At 38.4% G+C, this 15,284-nt stretch overlaps 1 protein-coding gene across 6 annotated transcripts in view; it reads right to left on the bottom strand.

Annotated features, from left to right (window-relative positions):
* LOC149262770 (uncharacterized) overlaps positions 1 to 15,284 on the bottom strand; it is a 352,995-nt gene that overhangs the window by 55,826 nt on the left and 281,885 nt on the right. For 4 of the 6 annotated variants that reach the window (XR_016259199.1, XM_089425177.1, XM_089425170.1 and 1 more), the window contains one exon: positions 9,359 to 9,442. The exons of the other annotated variants lie outside the window; for them this stretch is intronic. Coding sequence is in view for 3 of the 4 variants with exons in the window: in XM_089425177.1 (XP_089281303.1) it covers positions 9,359 to 9,442 (84 nt within the window). In the remaining variant the exon portion in view is untranslated. The remainder of the gene's footprint in view (positions 1 to 9,358; positions 9,443 to 15,284) is intronic. 6 annotated transcript variants of the gene reach the window in all.

The raw sequence follows: 15,284 nt of genomic DNA, 5'->3' as shown, positions 1-15,284 counted from the left end.
GATAGAAAATATTCTTGAAGATGCCAGAGGATGACTATAACTCTTGCTCAATCATGTATAAGATAAGAAGTATCAATCATGCCCGTGATGATCTAGAAGCCCTTGATGACCTTGATGACATATGTTGACAACATTTGATGAAGGACTAGATGATGTCCTTACCTTTGATGGTCTTGATGATGGTGTGAAGCCATAACATTAAATGTCCTTACCTCCGGTGATCTTGATGATGGAAGACTACATGATGAAATGATGCTGCATATGATTGATGACACATCACTATCTTGGGGACATGATGACATTTATGAGCCTAGGAGCCATGATGAAGAAACCAAACAAAAGTAAGCTCATCCATGAGAAGCCCATCGATGAAAAATGTTGCTGTCCTATATTTCTGCACTAACTAATGACCAGTCACATTAAAAATTATTTTTCACCTCCTTAGAGGTAGAATTTCTCTAAGAGACCTTCACCACCCTTTAGACCATATTTTTAGCTTTCCAATGAGCTATTACTTGGCCCGAAAATCCAAATATTTTGGGAGATATTAATTTTTTAAGTCATAAATATTAATCTGGTCCTTGAGCCGACCTATGCTAGGCCTGTCATGTCGGCCTCCCTCCATAAAACACGTCCATTCATCTTAAACATCAAACCAGTATTAATATGAGTTCGGACACCTAATTTTAGCAAGTAATTCGGTGAAGATTTCAGAGATAAGACACAGAAAAATACAGGACAACAAGGAGACTGAGGAGGATCTTTTGGAGAAATATTTGCTCTGGTTAAAATCTGAATTAATCATCTATACAGGAATTGTAGCTGTCTCAGACCTGTGATAAGAAGTCTGCTCAGTTATGCACCCTTGACAGCCACCTGCAACCTCAGATTGCAGACCCATCTGTAGTAGAAACTCAGACAGCATATTTCAGACCTGTGATGAATAGACTAGTGCAAACCTCGGACCAGTTTTGGAGGACAGGTACCTGTTGAAGAAGCTCAAACTCGGATTAGTGACTGTGGATAATTTCCAGACCTCAGGCCTATGATAAGTGTGGACTATAGGAGCTCGGTTGATCTGCACTTCATTCTGTGGAGGAGCTGAAATTCAAGGGCAGTCACATTAGTTTGTAGCTCGGATTACCTTTAGACTGTCAGCAAATTGAGGCTAGAAATAAAGGCTCGGACAGTGGACAACAAACCTGTGGTAAGCACACTTGTATTGCAGATTTGTGGTGGCATTTAAACTTCAGACTTGGTGGATAAACCTTATTGAAAGTTCTGAATTAGAGGCTTGAAATGTGAGCTCAAATCACAAGACTAATATACTTCAGACCTTTTTGAAACCAAGTTTGGGCTATCCTTTGTGACACCTTTGGAGCAGAATTTTGGAACAGTATTTGAAGGCAGCTATTAGCAGAATTTTGGAAGAGTCTTTTGAGATATTATTGAAGGTGTTTAGATCAGACAAAGAGTCAATTGCATAGCAGCTTTAAAGACAGTTTTGGAAGCCCTCCTGAAGTGGAGTTTTTGGAACATATTTGAAGCAGTGCTTGAGCCTTTTTTGAAGACTATTGAAGGACGCTTAAGAATATTCTGAAGACCATTGTGTAGGCAGTGCTAAGACTTGTGAGGAGACTTCTGGTGTTTTGGATAGGTGACACTTGAGGGAGTTTGGGCATCTCTAGAGAAGCAGTTCATTGAACATTGTTTAGGTCAATCTTGACAATCCTTTGCAGCCCTCAAACCCTTGAAGTTTTGGAGACACCCTCGGAGACCATGATGTATTGAAGCCATCATGAGGTGACCTTGGAGATTTTGTTTGGGTGACATGAAGAGCAGTGACGATATCTTCTAAGAAGATAAGGTTGTCATTGATGATGCAGCGTGAAGACTACAGTGAAGCTGAAGATTGACAGGGCTTGCTGAAGAAGACCTTGGGAGCCATGAAGTACAACCAAACATGCTTTCACAAAGTGAAGCTATAGGGTTGGAGCCCTTGGGGTTGGTGCCTCAAAATTGACAAATTGGTGCCTTGGAAAGTCCAAGTTGGTGCTTGGCAAATATAAGATTGGTGTCCTTGGAGTTGGTGCTCCTAAACTCAAGGTTGATGCCTTGGATAAGATAAAATTAGAGCCCCAGAGGATCGGAGTCCTCAAGTAACCAGGTTGGATAAGAAGGGTTGGTGTCCTAGGGGTTGGAGCCTCTAAACTCAAGGTTGGTGCCTTGGATAAGATAGGGTCGAAGCCTAGAGGTCGGAGCCTCACTAAAGTCCAAGTTGGTGCTTGGCAACAGGTTGGAGCCTGGGAGATTGAAGATCGATGTCTTCATCTAGGGTTGGAGCCCTATACATATATTGTACTTGATTCATTGTAAAGATTATATTAATAAAAGCATTTATTCTTATTGTTCTTTTTGTGTTATAAATATAAGAGATGTAACTGGTAGAAGTAACAATTGAAAAGAAATACTGATTCACCCCCCTCTCAGTATTTCCAACAATTTCTTAACCTTAACACCTTCCAAGAGAAATCTAAGGGTCTTGAACTTGGACAAAAAATCTTCAATGGAAGAAAAATTATCGAGGTCCAACGTAAGCAACTCATTTTCGAGTTGATGGGCTCTAATTTCATTTTTAATTCCAAAAACTTTATTGAGTTTTTTCATTGCTTCGTCGGGGATATCAATTTCTACGATATGGAATCTAAGATTTGGATAAATAGACATACCTATCAAGCCATGTGATCGATCTTGCTTATTTTCCCATTTGGCTTACTTATCTTCATCTTGAGGTTTAGTATCTTGGCATGAGGCTATTCTATAAAGACCTTTACTTCTAAGTAAATCCACAATGCAGGATAGTCATTGGAAGTAGTTGGTGTTGCCAAGAATAACTAGGCATAGACATTCCATTTTAAAAGAAACTGAAGCTATATATGCTAAAACTAAGTGTTCAAATGGAAAGATCTCAAAAAATAGGCCGATTAAAAAAAACGGCTCTGAAAACGACTTTTGGATGAAGAAGTTATGGCTTTTTGAAGAAAGGTTGTTGAAGATGCCAACGAACCACGTGAATGTTTGGAAGTGGATGATAATGTTATATTTAAAAAAAAATTCCTCCCCTTTCCAAAGTTAATCTAATTAGCTCACCTTAAAAAAAGAATACTTTATGTGACCCACTTTCATAAATAAGTGAAAGTCACTTTTACAATGGTACTTTATGAACTATCCACCAAATTGTAACTTAAATAAAAGATAAAGTGACTTTAAAATTATAAGTGACTCACTTTTTATAATGGGTGAGAACACTTTTACATAAAGTAACTTTAAAACATAAGTTAAACAAGCATTTGAAAAAGTAATTCAACAAAAAGAAAGATTTGAACCCAAGACCTCTATTCTCATAAAGTAACTTTAGACCAAGTGAGCTAGTTTAAAATGTTAGTAATTTTTGGAAAGGAGGAAGGGGTTTTTTTTTTTGCTCACTGAAGCTTTGGGGTGTGTGCTTACTTGAAAAACCCCTTTTTGCCTACAAAACAAAAAAAACAACCACACAAATCAAACGAACAAGAAAAAGTATCCGACCCTTACAACTTAAAGTTAGATTTGGTTAGAAAATAAATATTTTCCTCAATGTTTCTGATTTTCCAAGATCACACTGAGGTGTAACGAAAAAGAGCATACACATGAGAAAAATCCTTTCTTTCTGTTTCTGGTTTGCCCAAATTGCACAAAGTCACGGGGCAAATAGCATATGCAGAAATGAAAGGTATAGATCCAGTGACAAAAGGAATTATAGATGACTATAAACCGAAATAAACAGAGAGATAAATAACTATAACTGCAAATAAAGACTGTATACCTCCACATCTTAAAAATGATGTAGCTAGGGCTACCAGAAACCTTTTCGCGTGAAACGAAAGGGGTTCCTCACTGAAACAGCTACTCCTAACACAATAGACCAATCTTCTCGGCCCGAAAGCGGTCAGAAACAGTAGAGATTGGAAACGATAGTCAAATGTAGTTGTACTGGTTTCGGATTTGGATCACCAACGGATGCGGCCCTCAAATAACTCTGATACCATGTAGGAATTTACAAGGTAAGTTCCTTAGATAGAACACCAAAGGACACCACTCACAAACAGTCACAAACAGATCACAGATCACTACATCAATATTCTTGACGTGGTTAAAACCCTCAAAGAGGGAAATAGTCTATGGCCTGAGCCAATGCAGCCATTTCAAGCAATTTATTAATGTAAAAGAAAAGAAAAACTTACATAAGCTTATCTCATGAATCGTCACCTAACAAATGAACATCCATGCTCTTTAAATAGAGATCATGGACCAATCAAGTGTTAAGCCATGGATCAAGTGTCGGTAATACCAAGGAGAGAATGAACCATCAGATCACTTCATGTCCAGAACATATCGTGACCGTCAGATTGTAAGTTACAAAAAGTACATACTAAAGAAACACATTTTACCTAACTATACACTAGACCAAGTTATACTTAATTATTTCCTATGTGTCAGAATATCCTAACAGAGTGAGTGTTAGTTTTTGGTAGCATCAGAGGTGTTCTAGTCTCAAAACATTGTGGAGAGGCTAAAACACAGGCGTTCTCCATAACCCAGAAATCGTTTATGGAAATTCCACCTAGAAGTGTCTCAATTAGATTATTAGCCTATTTTTAAATATTTCTTAAGTCTAAACTTAGGAAAAGGGGTTAATTAATCAGGATTAATAGAGATAAAGTGTGAATCATCTAAAAACTCACATGAATCGACTTCGATATGATCTTAGCCCTTGATTAAGTTTTAATCTTGGTCGTTGGAGTCCAAAATAAGATTATAAGAAGTCAATGGGTAGATGGAGAACACACACAAAGATCGATTTTCTAGAGGCAACAGCCAAAAGAGTTTGAGTCAGAGAAGGAAACAAAGATAGAGAGGGGCAGGGAAAGTGAGTCTAGAGGAAAATTTTTCCAGATCCTGAGAGTTAGTAGCAGAAGAGTCGTATTTCCTAGTGGAGCTACGCAGAAAGCTCCAAAGGGAGATCGATTTTGTTGAAGGAGAGAGAAATTCAGTTGTTGTTGGTCTGGAAATTCTCCAAGGGGCCAAGCGAATTTCTCCCAGAGGTAGAGTCAGCCAGACGTCATTTTTATTATAGTTTCAGGCTTAGCGAGTTAGGGTCTGTGCAAGCAATGTGCAAAGGCTCACGTAGAAGCTCTACAACTGACCAGATTTGTGAATTGTCGGAGCAGGATCAAACATGGTGTTGAGGTTTTTCCCCCACATATATTTCGGCCAGATTTATTTTGTTGATTGGATTGCCAGTTGAGCATCCATAGATTGTACTTAGAAATTCATTCTTGCATAATAATATAAAACCCTCGGTTGTTGCACTGATTTTCCCATGTTGGGTTTTTCTGGGGACTTTGGTCCAAAAATAATTGTGTCAATCTTTTTTGTGTGTGCTAGCATATTTCTCAGTTTCTAGCGCTATTATTTTCCTTAGTTTTATTTGTGAAGGTTGTAGTGTGATTTATTTGATATTTGTCGTAGAAAATTAATTTAGTAACAATTAGAAGAATTAATTCCAGTTGCTGCAATAGGATTTCAGACTTGAAATTTTTACATAGTTTTTTCTTTGGAACTGGAAATCTTCCTTTGGAATCATTGTCTCTTCCCCTCATTGACTCTACTTCCCCTCCGGCTCAAACTCCTCTTCCCTACTTAGTTGTTGCTGTTGGATAGCTCGATCTACCAAGGAAATAAACCTCAACTATGTCTTGTCCAACCCCATCAACCTTCTCTTAGAATCTCTCATTGGCATACTAATGACCATGCTTAAATCTTCATCAACGACTAAGATCATTTCTAAGTCGATCCATGTGAGTTTATAGAGAAATCTCACATTTCTCAATTAGTTCCTATTAATTAATCACTTTTCCTAAGTTAGACTTAGGAAATATTTAATTATTGACTAATTAACTTAATTGAGCCATCGCTAGGTGTTTTCTCTTGATACTTTTTTTTGGGTTCTGGAGCTCTTGTGTTTCTTAGCCTCTTTGACCAAAGTCGAGACTAGAACACCTATCTGAGACTAGAGTATATCTTCAAAACTGTAGTGAACCAAGATCTGAAATTTTAACCATGGGTATTTGATGATTTTCTATCTGTATCCTTCAAATTTCACAGTTTGAAACATCTCAGAAACTTGAATATCAGGTTTCTCAAGACAAAGTATTTATGTGCCTAAAAATATATATGTATATCAGCTCTCTCTCCAATAATCCCTTTCCAGAATTGGCACAATGCACAAGTTACCAGGCCTACACTCATGTCTCCTTGAAGATTGCTCTCTAGGACCCTGCGTAGATAAGGATGGAGGTAACTATGAATGCGTCCAATAAAATAAAGGTCATGACATGCTCAAAACTGTTGGTAACCACCAGTAATATTACACATACCATAAAGCCAACAAATGACTCCAAAAAACGAGCCCCTTTAGTGAGTAGGGTCAACCACAAGCACAAGAAATATTGTGGCCCAAAACCAGATGTAAACTCCTCCTTCAATGACAGAAACACGACCCAGGAAATTAGTGGCTTGTCCAACAACAAAGATAAGTTGATTTCAATCCCCTTTCTATCCTCGAGGAATCTCGACCCAATTGAGAAACTCGTCCAACTAGAGAAAGAAAGGATTCGAACTTTGTTAATACTTCAGAATATCATCCCCGCATCCTTTAGTAAACTCGACCCAAGAAAGTGTGTTGTTGAGAGTATAGTCCTTCCCCCTTGGTTTTATTTTGTTCAGCAAATCGACCTCAAGATGGCTTGGAAACTTGATGCCCTTGTGGGTATTCTCCAACTTATCAAATGAGATAAAAAACACTATACAAGGAAATAAAATCAACTGATAACACTTCTATACCTCAATGTCTTCGACAAATCATCTTCTCCTTCGAATCCCTATGGTGAAATTTGAGTGATTCCACTCCTTGAACCAGTTAGAGTGTATAGTTTCAACACTAAAACCAACTATGGCAGGTAGTTTTTCCCAAACCGTAAACTCCTCTCCAAAGACTCTCCATGAGATATTTTTTGAAAAACACAAGTGAATGAATGCATTAGAGAAATTGAAGTAAAAAATGGGTCTAAAAAAAATGTGCAACAAAAATCAACTTTATAAGAACCAATAGGATTCAATATGACGATGTCAACCATGGGGGATCACCATTTTTGAAGTAGAAAGGTAAAAAAAATAAAAAAAACTACTTTTTCAACTCGTATTTTCAACTTATCTCCCTATAATTTTACTCAAATTTCAAGCGAGAGCACTCATTGGATGCAAAATTTAATTTTGCATACAAGGAGTACCCATGTTGCATACTTTCAATGGACCATAGTACATGAAAAATGTTAAATACATGAAAAAATGTGAATGCGACATGGGTACTCCTTGGATGCAAAATTAAATTCTACATCTAATGAGTGCTCCCGTTCAATATTTGAGTAAAATCATAGGGAGATATGTTGAAAATACGAGTTTAAAAAATAGTTTTTTCTTTTTTCCCTCCAAAACTTGATGAGATAATCTAATATTATTTTATTATTTCCACTATTATTATATAATATTCCTTAGGAGACCCATTTTAGACCTCAAAATTTCTCTAATGGAGGAAAATCTTCTCACTTTTTCCCTTTTATAAACTTGTGGCCACTTTTACTTTTTATAAAGTCACTTTATAATCTTTTCACTTTATAAAGTTAAAGTGACTTTTCACTTGCCTAGGGAATATCTCATTTTTACCCCTTAAACTTTTATAATGTTTCCCTAGGCGAATTAAGTCCTCTTATTAAATATTTCCCCGCTTTAGCCTAGGGGAACCATGATAGGCTAGTGGACTCCATCACGTGCTTCCTATGTGTTCAAGGACATTACAGGGACCTAGTTGACCCCATATGCCCAATGAAAAGACACTAGTCTTTTGCCCTCCTATCACATTTCATTTTCTGATTTCTTTCAAAACAATTTTGTTGAGTTTACTCTTCATATCACCTTGAGATTCATTGCCTTAAAACCTTAGCAATCTTAATTGATGGAAGCCTCCCTTGTGTTGCAAGATAGTTGGCCTAAAGTGTAGAAGCAGGTTGTTGAGTTCGCAATGGTACCCTCTTAGTTTCACTCAGATCGCACTTGATATTTTCGGTCTTGACCTCCTGAAGTATGAGTTTGTGTGATAACAATATGTATGGTCTATATTTTGAGAGAAAGTTTCATTCCTTAGAATAGGAGTATGGTTTTATTTGTTGTTGCATCAATATGACATCTAGTAGCATGTGTTCTGAATGAAAGCTCAATGGTAGTTATTCCAGGGTATAGGTGGTTGCACTGAATTCATAATGTCTAGTCCATTTTGTTGTCTTATAAGTTATGAGTATTTTCTTATCTTGTTATCTATTGAGGAATCCTCTCCAAGCCCATATTGGAAAATAATGGGATTTCCTAAGGTGTTTCACTATTTGTCACCATTTTGAAATGGTGAAGCACATCTTTTGAGAGTGTCCATTTGGTAGGAGTTTTTGAGCATTCACCCAAGATCATTTGTCGAGACTCCTTCAAGGCTAGAACCGTTGGAGTGCTTCTTTGTTTGTTGATTGTAGTTATCTAGTTCAATCATCCTTCATTGGGATTTGGCAGTGTTTGAGAGTTTCTATCTTGTTTAGACTCTAGAAAATAGAATGTAAATTTGTTTTTGAGAACAATGTTAGCGCTTGGTCCACTTTTTATGTTATGTGGCATGATGAAGTACATCATCAGTTATTGACTAAGGGAGACTCGTTGATCAAAGATGCACAAGCTTTAGACTCCATGGTTTATTCAGATTGTATTTCAGCTCTAATAGAACTTCAAAAGAGGATAACAACCATTGTATAAATTCTTTCACTTTTTGGTTTGTAATTTGCAATTTTACTTAAAATAAATTAAGACATGTTTAAAATAAAATAAGGAAAAAAAAATCCATTTACTACATTGTATAAACAAATTGCTTAACTCTCACAAATTAGAGTGTCTTCTTTTTCTCCTATTACTAATATATTATTTGATCAATATTTTTTTAGAGAGAAAAGAAAGGAAAAAGAAGAGCCATTTTACGACATTGCACAAATAAATTGCTTAACTTGCATAAAATATAGTGTCTTCCTTTTTCTCCTATCACTAATATAGTATCCGATGCAAAATAAATGGAACTTGAACTTATATATCATTATAGGTGGAGAAAAGGAAATCTATTGTATTTAACTCTAACAAAAATGGCCATTGAATATAATCACTTCATACATACCTTTACAACATAATGGTGAAATATATCAAACCCACAAACTCCAACAATTGAGACAATGTCAATTACAAGATTGTCAATGTTGACCTACAAAATCATAATTTGAATAAGGATATTTCAAATATAAAAAAATTATGTATGGTAAGCCATCAAGCCAATTTCTCATGTTTAAATGTTACATGTATGCTTAAAAACGATGGATACCATTGCATTTACATGTCTAATTCAATGACAATTGTTTTTCTTAAATGCTTCATATATTACTTAAAAGATCAAATCAATACATCATGGTACATAAAAGTTACATCACCCACACAATAGAGGACTTGGGAAAATCATGCCCTAGAAAAGCCAAAAATGTAAGCATGTGAAACTTACACACCTACAAAAAGAGACTCAACACAACAATGAAAAAAATTGAATTTGACTTGCATAAGTATAGTTAACCCCTACCTAAAGCTCCTCAACACCCCTAGACTAAGAGAAGCAGGTTCTTCTTGTAAAGTAACCATACAACAATGTTGTTACCTATTTATCTCATACCAAGCCAAGTGACCAAGAGTGGAGCTAAAGCCATGTTTTCCTAGTTTGAGTCACAACAAAAAGGATTCAAGGGTTTGAAATTTCACCTGTGATCAACATTGGTCCTCACTATGCCAAAACTATAACATCCATTTGAGATTGAGACAAATGCTTCCAAATTTGTTATTGGTGTAGTCCTCATTCAACATAAAGATTTGATGGCCTATCATAGTGAGACACCCTCTGATGTTGTTTGCAGGTATCCCACCTATGACAAGGAGATGCACTCCATTTTGTAGGGATGTCGATAATGGAAGAATTATATTCTAGGTAAGGTAACAATCATGCACATTGATCACAAGCCCTTGCAATTTATGAAAAAATAGGGAAAGTTACAAAATGACTACAATTGCCACAAAATCTAGTAGGGCTAATGCAAGGCATCGCAAGGTGAGGGGCCAAACCCTATGGAGACAATGAGGAAGGGTTGCCACTGTCACCTCAACAACCTTCCCCCAACTCTTTAGTGGGTTTTCGGCCACAAGGGAGGTATCCTATGCCACACATAGGGTATTCTAATACTAGGGCTTAAGGTGACTTATTTTTATAGGTCTAAGGGTGGATAGACGGCTTGGCAAGACCAAAGATGATCAAAGTATTCAAAGTTACGGTTCAAGCTCTCTAAGGTTAGACCAATAATAAAGCAACTATAAGTCAAGATTTGAACAACAACAAAAAATTAGGGCACGCAATGGCATATAGCAGCCTAAGTAAAACCTTACAACTGATATTCAACAAGAAAAGAACAAGGGCTTCCAATAGACACTAGGGCTAACTCGAACAAACATGTTTTAGGGTTGTTAGATGTGTATAAAAAGCAATAAGTTAAGGTGGCGTTAGCCCTTCTAGGACATGCAAGATAACCTACAATGCTAGAATTTTCTTTTAGAAGGATTATATAGATTGACCTACAATTTAGAGCCACTATCAAGCAATAAAACAACACTTTTACACACAAATCTGAACCTAGACCCTAGCAACTTCCCTAATGTTAATTTTAGTAACAATGGTATGTTCTATGCTTAAGAGCAATTTTACTTCAATTTTCTTATTAGCCCAATATCAATTTCCAGATTAGCAATCACATCAACATGATAGTAAAATGCAGATAGAACATAAACAATAACAGTGGAAGACAAGCCAAGATAAGAGGACATAAGGTATGGTGCCAGCCAGGGACAAACCCCAATGTGGGGAAACCCTTTGACAGTATGCAATATTCACTTGCCCAATCACAATGAAATCTGTCCCAGCAAACAACAGGTACAGAAAGCCCTAACCAAAAACTCAACGCTGGTCAACAGGGTAGAATTTGACCTCCAAAACAGTTTGGTCAAACTTGGTCAACTCGGCCTCTAACAACAAATCAAATCAACCCAAAAAGCAGTCCGAAAATATCCAGACAAACCTGGTCAACAAAAGTCAATGCTGCAACAAACCCTTCTGCAGTCAACGCTGGTCAAACAACCTCGTTTTCTATGCCCAGAATTGCGGCCTACTCAAACAAAGATATCCCTCACAAAACACAGTCAAAACAAGTCAATGTTGCTGGTCAATGCTAGTCAAAACCCTTCTGCAACTTTAGTGAGTGCAGGGATAGAAAAGAGATGATCTTCTTCGCACTTGTGGAGCGCTGCCTCAGAAATCCATACCCAATCAACGAAGGAGAGAGAAATATGTGAGTGAGTGAAGTGTCTAAATGACGAGGATGCATCTTGTATTTATAGGCAAACATTGAGGATGAACAGACGTGACTATTGGGCTTCTGAGCCTACTTTAGTTTGTTGGCCGACCTTGACAATTTGTCAATAAACAAAATAAATTCATAATTCCATTTTTACATGTCAGAATGAGATGATCTTTAGATCAATCCTACACCTCTCAGAGAGAGGAATCCAATAAAAATATTAGCTGCCCCATATGAGTGGTCCAAGGTGAAGTTTGGCCCTATTTGCAAAATTTAACACTCCCTCTCAACTAGGGAGAACTTCACCTGCCAAACTGTCTGACAATTTTGTACCATCCCTGTCTCTGCTCTGTTGAACCATGAAGAAAGAAGAAATGGTCGAGAATGTATCATACCATTCTCCATTGACTCGAAGTTATTCTCCAATAATCGAGAGTGTGTCATACCACTCTTAACTGACCTGAAGTCAGTTTCCATTGATCCCAAATCAATACCAGACATCCTAGCATAGGGAGTACGATAGTACACGATGCGTCCATCGGTAGTACTATGATCCCTATCCTCATTTCCCTACTCATTGGCCAAATGATAGGTACTTCCCATGAGTCCCAGACTGCATTGGTAGGATGTGCTGACAGGAGAAGGTGAACCAGTCATCCTGCTCATATGCCATAGGAGAAGGTCAACCACTCATCCTATGCATATCTCAACATGGGCTATCAAAGGGGAAGGTTGACCACTCACCATGTTCATTGCGCACCGCTAGGAGAAGGTGAACCACTCACTCTATGGTCGCTCATCGCTAGAAGAAGTACCCCAAGCTCCCTGGAGCTCCCAGAGCTCAACATCCATCTCATACGGGACCCTCATAAGAGGGTCTCTCCATGACTCCAAGTCGTTCATGGAAGGTTAAGAATTTGACCTTCCCTAGGGGCTTCATAAGAATATCAGTGACCTGATCATCAGTCCCAATATGGCAGAGCCTTATTGCTCCTCGTTGTACCATATCCCAGATAATGTGGTACCTGATATCAAGATGATTGGAGCAGTCATGAAATACGAGATTCTCATAAAGACGAATCCCACTTTGGTTGTCGTAATAGATCACGGTGGTATCCAACACATGTCCAAACAACCCACTAAAGAGCTTCCTTAATCAAACAGCTTCACAGGAGGCCATACTAGCAACAATGTATTCAGCCTCAGCGATGCTCAAGGCAACCGACTTCTGCTTCCTGCTCATCCATGATATCAAAGCAGAACCTAGAGTGAAGCAACATCCATATGTTCTTTTGCGATCCACCACACTGCTAGCCCAATCTGCATCAGAGTAACCATGGAGCCTCACATTCCCGACAATGTATCTCAATCCATAAGTGATTGTGCCCCAGAGATATCTCAAGAGATTCTTGGCAGCAATCCAATGTATGTGATGAGGCTCAACCATAAACTGACTCAATGTATTCACTGCAAAACATATGTCCGACGAGAGTTCACCAAGAACATTAGGGCCCCCATGAGTTGATGATACTCAAAAGGATTTCCCCAATCAGGCCCAACAACACTTCCGCATAACTTCTTGAAGTTAAGTTCCATCGGAGTAGTCACAGACTTGCAGTCCACCATCCCAAATCTTTCAAGTAGCCTCACGATGTATTTTCCTTGAGAAAGGAAAATCTCACCAAGCTTTTGCCAGACCTCCAACCCTAGGAAGTAATGCATCAACCCTAGGTCCTTCATTTTGAATACGGAAGCCAACTCCCTCTTACATTGATGAATAAGAGGGTCTACACCCGTCAGAAAGAGATCATCCACATAAAGTACCAAGATGAGAGGTCTATCATTTTCAACCTTAAAATAAAGGTTCGGATCAACTTCACTTCTTGTAAATCCCTCATCAGATAGTTGTCGATCCTCTCATACCAAGCTCGGGGAACTTGCTTCAACCCATAGAGGGCTTTCTTCAATCTGCATACATGTGTCTGATGATCTTGAACTTCGAACCCCTCGGGTTGTTCTAGATAGAGTTCCTCCTTAATTGAACCATGTAATAAGGCGGGCTTGACATCCATTTTGTGTAGATTCCATCCTTACAAGGCAACAAGGGGTATAATCGAACGGATGGTGGTGTATCAGGCAACAAGTGCAAATATCTCATCGTAGTCCACACCTTCCTTTTAAGAGAAGCCTCGAGCAACAAATCTAGCCTTGGAATTTTCAGCACTTCCATTAGCTCTATGCTTAATCTTGTAGAGCCATGTCAAGATGACAATGGATTTTTCCTTGGGTCTAGGGACCACATCCCAGACATCATTCTTCATAATCAACTAATACTCTTCGTTCATTGCATCTTTCCAAACTTGGTGCTTTACAACTTCTTCAAATGTGCAAGGCTCAGATTGAACAATGGTGCTCATTGCAATTAAGTACCCTTGGTACCTATTCGGCTTCTTACTTTCATGAAATGTCCCCCTAGGTGCAACATATCTCTTGGAATCTTCAAGAGTTTCCCTAAGCCATGAGGGTCTCCTTTTTGAGGAGGGCTCATGAGGGGGTGGATCAATGGGATCCATTGTTCCTTCAACATTTGGCATTGGCTCATCCTATGGTTCTCCCTACTTTCCTGAATCTGCTTCTTTGTCCTTCCTTGGAATAGGTGTTGAAGAAAGTGTAACTAGGTTCGGTCTTCATAAATGTATTTTTGATATTTGTATTTATTCAAGAAAAGAAATATTATTTTTATACTATATCAATGAGTTTCTTGCTCATTGAAGTAGGTCTAGCACATGTTAAAGTGCTATAGGTGAGTCAAAGAGTCAAAAGAATTATGTTGAAGACCTTAAGGGTATGTTACATTATGTATAAGAGTCAAAGAAGACACCTCCAAGCAAAGTCAAGTCTCCTCTTAGCAAAGACATCATCAAAAGAAGTAATGGCACCATTAAAAGCACCCATCGAAGCAAAGGAAGTCAAGTCGGCCTCAAGGCAGCAAGTTGGCCTAAAGGAGGGACTATCCTCTATATATAGAGGCTGTCCACTCCCTCAAACGACAAGCAACTCACTCTGAAATCAGTGAAGATAGAGGAATGAAAAAAAAGCCAAGAATGGGACGAAGAAGGCGCCTCTAGTGTAGTGAAGAAGCAAGAAGGAAGAGCGAAGGTTTTGGGACTGTTTTAGGGCCAATACCAACCACACATGCAAAGAAAAAGAAGGGCTATGGGCGGTTAGGACAGCAGCAAGTCACCTCCCAACATACCTCATCGTTTGGGCTACAAACTAGGCCTATTAGGCCTTCTATCCAAGCTTAGAAGGAAAGACCTCAAGCGAAGGAAAGAGGAGCCATGTAACATCAACAAGACCTCTCACATGTGCGAGAATTAGGGCTGCAGTGATGTCACACAAAGCCTACAACTATACATCAAGAAGGAACTCTATTGGTCAAGAGAAGGAAGGAGTATCCTTAGGTGAAGGATCTCACTAAGTACAAAAGATAAGTGTCTCTTCTAGAAGGACTACTAACAGTGGAAGGAAGAACAAAGTGTCGGAAGGAGGACGAACTGCCGGAAGAAGGTGGACAAAGTGCTGAGGAAACCTAGTGCAGAGAAAAGGAAGGACTTGACTTGTGCTTGGAGGATCTTCTAGTCAAGGGTCAAGGGTCAA

Source organism: Pinus tabuliformis, chromosome 6, assembly GCF_031772625.1.
Source record: "Pinus tabuliformis cultivar Carrire ecotype Pingquan chromosome 6, CPIR1, whole genome shotgun sequence".
Lineage (NCBI taxonomy): Eukaryota > Viridiplantae > Streptophyta > Pinopsida > Pinales > Pinaceae > Pinus > Pinus tabuliformis.
Note: the sequence above shows the minus strand (reverse complement) of the source record. Positions and strands in the feature narration are given on the sequence as shown.